The sequence below is a fragment of the Varroa destructor genome, unplaced genomic scaffold, assembly GCF_002443255.2.
Source record: "Varroa destructor unplaced genomic scaffold, Vdes_3.0 BEIS01000006.1, whole genome shotgun sequence".
NCBI lineage: Eukaryota > Metazoa > Arthropoda > Arachnida > Mesostigmata > Varroidae > Varroa > Varroa destructor.
In genome coordinates, this window is record NW_019211459.1 from 3,783,239 (window position 1) to 3,791,278 (window position 8,040).

At 41.0% G+C, this 8,040-nt stretch overlaps 1 protein-coding gene across 9 annotated transcripts in view; it reads left to right on the forward strand.

The window, feature by feature from the left end:
• Window positions 1-2,666: 2,666 nt before the first annotated feature.
• LOC111252598 (F-box only protein 22-like) overlaps window positions 2,667-8,040 on the forward strand; it is a 9,094-nt gene continuing 3,720 nt past the window's right edge. The window contains exons 1-6 of one of the 9 annotated variants that reach the window (XM_086991888.1): window positions 2,667-2,995; window positions 3,887-3,937; window positions 6,624-6,687; window positions 6,963-7,132; window positions 7,395-7,475; window positions 7,803-7,971. In XM_086991888.1, the coding sequence (XP_086848014.1) occupies window positions 2,927-2,995; window positions 3,887-3,937; window positions 6,624-6,687; window positions 6,963-7,132; window positions 7,395-7,475; window positions 7,803-7,971 (604 nt within the window). In that variant the 5' untranslated portion in view covers window positions 2,667-2,926. Of the gene's footprint in view, window positions 2,996-3,883; window positions 3,938-4,880; window positions 5,287-5,439; window positions 6,078-6,623; window positions 6,688-6,962; window positions 7,133-7,394; window positions 7,476-7,802; window positions 7,972-8,040 lie in introns of those variants that run through there. The other 8 variants (XM_086991887.1, XM_022810765.2, XM_086991885.1 and 5 more) reach the window with 8 other exon arrangements.

The following is an 8,040-nucleotide window of genomic DNA, read 5'->3' on the forward strand; positions in this document are numbered from 1 at the left end:
CTCAGAACTCACCTCCTTGCAATAACATTGGTGGTGGAGGCGGTGATGTAGGCTGTATTGGAGCCTCTCAAACACCCAGCGGAGCGCCTCCAGTGCAAGACTTCGATCAACCCAGCCAGGCGCCTCCATACGATCAAGGTCAGGGTCCCCCATCAGGACCTGCAGGTCCCGAAAGATCATCCAGACCACCTGGTCTCGAGCATGCTCCTCCATCACAGGCAAGCTGTCCATCAACTGGCTTTTTCCGTAACCCGCAGAATTGCAACAAATTCTTCCGCTGCGTAGATTTCTGGGGCAATGGTGACTATACCATTTTTCATTTCGACTGCCCTGGGGGTCTTGTCTTCGACGAACGAATCTCTGTATGCAATTGGCCTGATCAAGCGCCACCATGTGACTCAAGCAGTACTTTCCCAAGGCAAGTCATGATTTTGCCACCTGCAGCTCCAGAAACCTCGACGAAGAGTCCCGAAACGACACCACCTTCTGTAACCGAAATGACGACAGAATCCCCAATCGAAATGAGTACTGATCTTACAACGGAAACGATGCAGTCGACTACTACCGGTCGTACCGGCAAGAAACTTGAAGATGAGAAGAAAAAGAAGCCTAAGCGTATAAAGTGTCCAGACAAAAACAACCACGAAGTTCCAGGCGACTGCACAAGGTTCTTCCGTTGCGCTAAGGTTGGCATTGGAAAACGAGCTCAGCTGTTCCAGTGTATGGAAGGATACATATTTGACAAAGAAATACAATTCTGTAAAAAGATGCCGCCAGGATTTCAATGCATGACTAGTGAAATGATGGAAGAAATGGGACGTGCTGAGATGGCGCCATCTGAAATGCACTTTAATTAAAAACACCTGGCCACGTATTTTTAGGCTTCTTCAGCAGCTGGACTACCACGGTATCTAATTACAAATCTTCATTTGAAAATCGTTTCTGATGCTACCCAGGTGCTCTCTAGAGCCCGAAAGCATTCTGCCAATAGACTGATAGGTCGTCCCATACCATGCTTTGATATTTATTTGTTTTCGACCTCTGTTAGAGCTGCCAAATACATACACGAGAGAGAAAGTTCCTATATGCACTCCCTGCGTTTTCAGTGGGGGATTATCTTCTGGTAGACAGTAATGCGACTTTGGTACAAATTTTAGTCAACCTACCAAACTGAACATATGGATTCAGTAAAAATGTTATTGATCTGCCACCTAGCCTAAGTCGCGTTCAAATAAGTGTGCATAAGGTCGTCATTTAACAAATCAAGGCGTATTAGATAACGCTTTGCACGTTAGGTCGATGCACCGAGCGGTATCGAGTTTGTGGCAAATCTACAAAACCATGCATCTTCGCGACACATAAATACATACAATAACGTATACAACAATTGAGATATGAAATACTGGTGTGTAGCGTAGCGGTTCTTTTCCGCTTATTTTATTTAGACTTGCTCAAGGGAATGACAAGGAACGCGACCATATGCTCCATGACTAGACTGATCGTGATACTGTGTTCCATAATCTTCTGATATTTATTACCAGTTGTAGGATTATATCAAACATATTTCGCCAACAGGCGTCAATCAAACGCGTAGCTGTTTACATTAGCCATGATCGTGTCGATTAATGGGGTTATCTCGAATCCCCTTCAAAACGGTCTGCTATATACGCGATCGGAGCGGAGATAGTTAAGCGATACTACAATTGGATGTACGAGGTGTGAACGAGCGGAGAATTCGAATGACTTGAATCAGGTGATTGGCTATAAGTATACGACTATTGCAAGGTATAGTTAGGTGTCGATCAGAAACAGCCGCCATGTAGTTAACTTGAAATATAAGTACATATGCAACTTGTACATATTTACATAAGTTAAATAAAAACCGATTACACGAGACAATCAATGATGATGACAATAATAATAATTATAATAAAAGTAATAATAATCGGAATCTGTCCTGATTACTAGTAGTCTGCCAATGTATTTTTGATAATATTTGGTTAAATGTAGATACATCAGCATCTGGAGTGTACCTAAATAGAAAAAAAGAACGATACATTTCAATAGTTTCGCTATAGCTATATCCTATCCATATATACATATAGATGAAGAACTCCACCGAATCCCCCAGCGGTGAAAATGTTTACTGCAATTTATTTGCTGTCGAAGATATTGCTCATCAATAACTTGCGTAATATGAATATATTGATGTCATACTATAAATGGTAACGAGCGTAGCTTTGAGATACTTTCCACATGTTTGCAGCAATCCCTATTCATCTATATCATGCGCTGTATGGTATGTAGTATAGTACGCGCTGGCGTGCACGTGCTTTCTTCATAAGCGAAAAATCGAAAATAAAATATCACGAACTGTTCCTCACTTCAAAATGTTATACTGCGCGCGGCCAAGAGATCACGCGTAAATGATCTTTTTCATCACACTACCACATAACAACATTCCACTTTAACCCTTTTTAATTAACCCTTTAAGCCCGAATTAGAACAAGGGCATCACTTGGATATTTCTTGTTCCAAGTTATAGGAAAGGCTCTGTAGGTTTCTAGAGCAGCTTTGTCGAAAAGCGATTCCGGCCACGTCTAGCTGAACGATAGATGATGTGCACGCATGGCACAGTTGAAAACGAGCCGTGCAATAGCACGATGCACGTAGACGATGTGAGACTATTGTTTGATTAGCTTACCATTGCAGGTGTAGGCAGAGGAGCTGCGCAATGACGCTTCTAATCTCTCGGTTTATTGAAATGTTTCTTCTGTAGAGCCCTGTTTACTATCAAGAACTTTGTGAATATGCAATCATTGCCGACAAGCGATTGTTACGGATTCGGAATTAATTTTCAACGCCTTACGCTTTCTCCGGAAATCGTTGTTACGCTCAACGAAGGTTTCAAGCACTTCGATTACCAATGGAGAACGAGCAAACATTTATACAGAGCGGGTTCCTCGAACGTGAAACCGACGTAGCGCTGTTCCAGGTATAGAGAAATACATGTATAGCCAAAGGCTCAGATGGTGACAAAATTTTGCAAGTATCGAAGATAGCTAAAGGCGAACACTAAAGATGCAGGGAAAAGATATCCTACCGGACCTTTTTAATTAGGCTTTATTTCCATGGGTTTACACCCGCTGCGCTTCTAAAAAAAAAAACACGCGTTGCCCTCTAAAAATGTCCTCAATATTATCGAGTGGTTTCCTAGAACATGGTTCTTATTTTATCATTACATTATTATCTAATTTTATCATTACAGTCGGTGCGTTGCGTTCTTTTCTTTTGTTTCCCGATAAAACCTGCTTTGTTTGTTTCGTACTTCTAATTTATTGTGTTAGCCTGTAGGCTTACTTCAGCTGCGATGACCAAAACCGTTTGGAAAACGCCTGTTTCCCTATTTACAAAGGAAAGCGATCCTAAATATTACCCCATTAATATTTGAAGTTTGCTAATAACAAATACTCTGTTAGACTGTAGCCTACATAGCAAAATGGTAGCATGAACTCTTTGGTGAACGCAAGTCTTCGAAACCTGCTATTCAGCCGAGTGTGGCTTCAACACAACTCTATGCAACGTAATTTTTCATGTAGCTGTGAGAAGCTAAGCCGATTTATCTTGAGCCAATAGGACATGTACTGTGAAGGAGATGACGGCTCAGTATAAGGGCTATTGTTGCAAAGATGCTCTTACGAAATTAAGGTCGTCGAGAAAACCCTTAAAAAGAAACTCTGTCGAATAGAGCAGTTTAATTAGCCGTTATAATAATAATTAGGCTTCTTATGTCTTATGTTCGCTTGCCTGGTTTTTTTTAGACGAGCTGGCCCATACATCCTGACAGAGCCTTAGTAACGAATTACCTTTTTTCTGATTGCAGCAGATTAAAAAAGGACGGGGTCGTCCTAGGAAAGCAGAAAATAATTTTTATCAAGTAAGAGCTCAGTTGTAGAACAGTATTTAGATCTATCAGATGTGGACAATATTTGTTCTACTGTTACTTGCATTCGTGTACTTCTGATTTTACATACATTCGTTCTCAAGACTTAGCCGAATACGTTTAACCAAGCGCTAACAGCATGAACTAGGCTTAATTAGCAAAGATTTACCCTTTGTCATATTTTAATATGTCATATTCCTCTGGGTAAGATGTTAATAAACTTTTATCATAAAATCTGACGCAGGGTTTTCCCTCGTAGCGACAAAGTGTGATCAGGAAAATTTTGGAGGGCAGTAGTACGTCTATAGAAACAACGCGAACACGCAGGGGCGTTCGCAAAGAGCACCCTTATATACATATATATATATATATATATATATATATATTTGTTATTGACTTTTGTTACGTTCTAGAAGTCTGTAGGGATGATACAGATCGCAAAAGACGAAAGTCCGCTTGTGTACAGCAATCGCGTAATCGAATGGCGTAAATTAGACTGTGAACGATGTAAGGCGCAATTCACTCGTCTCGATGACTTCCAGTGCTACCTGCGCCATCTTCGGGATGAACACGAAGATCTCTAGACGTCGGCCGACGCAGTATCATTAAGATCATTTTGGCAAACGCTAAGGAAACAAGGGTCAATACCGCGGCTCATATGTCTGTTTCTAGATAAAACTCAGTTGATCTCCTTAGTTTCAATTTGAAAGAATAGGATTCAAATCCAATTTGTCGTATTTGAAAAGAAAACTATTAAAAAAATCCGACATTTAAGTTGAATAAACCTTCTATTAATTGTTTTGAACAGAGTGCTCAGGGGCATCTGTGTTAAAAAAAAAGCAGAGCATTTATTACTGCAATAGTTGCTAGTACAATTCATGCATTTGTTATCAATTCCCTGTCACTATTTCAGAAATGTCAGGTAAATGCCTATTGTTATTATCATTGTTTTAGCACCCCTTAGCGTGCCCAGCTGAACTTATCCAAAAGTATAGTTTTTTTTCCAAAGGCTCATGGAAGGCCATTTGGGATTGATCCTGTAATTATGATCAATCAGAGAGTGAATTAGAATCATAAAATAGCTTTATAGCCCTATCGAATTTCGCAAATCAGTTTTACAATTAGTACGCACCTTTATTTAAGGTCAACGCAAAATTATGGATCTGAATCGCGCTCGAATTGCCCCTATTCATACCCAAGCCAGTGGGTTTCGACCGGCCCACAGGAAACGGATTCAGCAGAATGAACTCCCGAAAAATATTAGTTGTCCGCTTAGGCGACGCCTCACTAAGCACGACTCTCCCTGCCCTAAAATTGGTCCTTTACGTAATCACCCCTGGTTTGTAAGATAACATTTTTCTTATGGATGAATTATACGTTTTATAGTATTGGCTTTATATTATAATCTTTTTGCGTGTTCAGACGCTATCCTTTCTAGCTTACACGATAACTGTTCGTTACTGCAGTCCCACAGCTTAAATTGAAACGGTAACAGCGTTTAACTGGCAAAATGACATCCATTGGCCCGATGAAGCCGTGTCAGATCGGCTTATTCACTGCTTACCATAGCGATACGTATACGTTCCAAATGCATCAATGCTTAATACGGGGTTCTAGATCGGGTCCTGCCGCCACTTCAGAAAGCTGACTTCCGACACATAATGAGACGTGTATGTCTGATATTGGACCTGGATTATCTTAAATGTCCCTTGGCTTTTTAGAAAAGCACTACATGATTACGGGGACAATGCCGTAAACGCTAATCGTCGCTCGATTAATCCTCTGAAATATCGTAGCTGTCCGATTCTCGGAATCTTCGCTCCGCACCAACGCAATTCATTCAATCCAAAATGGCTGCCCACAGTGTTTTGTTTCGCGGTCAGGCAGAGCTGCGCGTGAATCAGTACAGGGCGTATACAGACTCTCTTTAAAGAGAGCTAGTGGCTGTGCTGGAATTGAAAGGTTGCCATTAATCGAACACGTTAGTGCCGTGCTTATTAATTGAACACAAGCAGATGTGTAACGAAGCAAGTAGTAGTGCTTATAACATATACACACACATAGATTAGATTCAGTCACTCACGTTCTGCCCACCACCTGCAAACCAGTAGCTGGATGCCGTTTGTTATCGCAGGTATGCGACAAGCGTCACAATACATTTGGCGATCAATCGTTTATCTTCTAACTAACACATGCCCCATCCATTGCATGAAGACAATTGGAAAGTACTGTTTTAATCAGTCGCTTGTCTACGGTGATCAGTGGCATTTTCAGGGTGGCGCCGCGCACCTCCGATCAGATATCAAATAAAAGCTGATACTGACAAGGGTAAAAACGAGCTTTGCCACTAATTTTACGTAAGCACATGCGTCAAGATGGCAACAAATAGATCGTATGCTTCGTTACGATCAAATTGCTCTCAGTGTGTCCCTAAATAGGTATTGTTATGCCACTGCCTATTGCGCTAACTAAGTTCGACGGTTGATTTCATGTATGCCGGCGTACTGTCCTGCTATCAATTCTAAAAAGAACAAAGCCAGTAAATCTACGTTTTGCAGGAAGCTCGTAACTTGGTGTCAGTAAGTTAACATTTGTCAACCAGACTTATATTTAACTGCTCTTCGTTGCGTTTACATGCGGCGACCCTTTTCGAACGGACGGGCGACAAATTGCCTGTCAGGTCAGTATGGAATTACGTCATCGAAAACGAGCTCGCTTACAAAATGATTGTAAATTAGCCGAAGGTGAGTGCTATTAACCATCGTTCTATAGCTATATCAAAAACACTAGCGATTAGTCCGCGAAACGCGTTCGTTGCGGATCCTGTTGTTTCATTGTTACGCATCGTTGACTAGACCCTTTTGACAGTCTGTCACAGAGACGTGGCTGTCAAGTGTAAAACACTTACATGCAAAAATGCGTATCTAGCAAATGAATCTTGCACACTTCGAATTACCCTATAGACATCCGTGCCACAATCCAATAATAGAAAGTTGTGTGATATTTTTTGGTGTTTTAGATGAAAAGTGGATCGGAAATGTCCTCACGTCGAACCCTGTGATTGTCAAACATCTTATGCGTTTCCTAACGGCAAAACAACTGTCCCGAGCAGTGGTTGTCTGCAGCCTATGGAGAGAATGCGCGCTTAAAGAGAAATTGAGGCGGTTCGAAATACAACAGTTTGGTTTTGTAAGCAAGCACACAATTTCGATCGCATAAGAACCATTGATTGTTTACGCCTAAGACAGTCTGCTACTTATGATAGGTGAAAATTCTTACTAGACACTGTAAAATTTAAAGGTGCAACCAAGCGTTCAAATCTCATGGTCTTAAGGCTTTCGAATGTTCGTAGAGTTACCTCTTTGATGAAAAATAAGTTTCCCTCCATAGATAGATAGATAGATATGGCCTGTTGTCAGCTACGATTCTATTTGCCATTCTGATATTGTAGACGGTACACCATGACAATGGGGAGGAGCTTCCACCATTTGGCACCTCAAGACCGTCGGATGTCGGAAACCACTTTTATCAGGTACTTTTGTTTAGTAGTCAAGGCACCTTTTCTTATTTTCAGCAGGCAGAGTTTTCGCTTTTGGTGATTTGCACCCAAATACGTTTTAGATATACAATGGTCTAAAGTTGAACGATATTATCAAGAATAACTTAATTAAAAGTATCATTTTTGCCGGTAGTTTGCTTCGATTATTCGTGGTCATTGAAAAAACGCGTATAACAACACCGACATGTGACTTTTCCATTTTCTGAAGAGCTTTTTATTAAGTAACCCTTGTTTAGGTTTACATTAGGCTATTTGTTTTTTTGGGTTTTTTTTTTGACTCGTTTCCATCATAACTAACAGGTAACGGAAAACCTGCGGGCAGAACCGCGTGTCGTGTTCATATTTACAACGCAAAAGGTTGTTAGTAAAGCTGTTAAATATTTCGAGGACTTTTCATCAACACCAGCTTACTTCAGGGCTACAGCCGAATCCCTCAAACGCACAAAACGTCATGTCTACAGTGTTGGCTGTAAGTCTTGCCCCAAAATAACAGGAAGTTAACGAGCTTTAAGCATGCATGTCCCGAACTCTCTTCTAT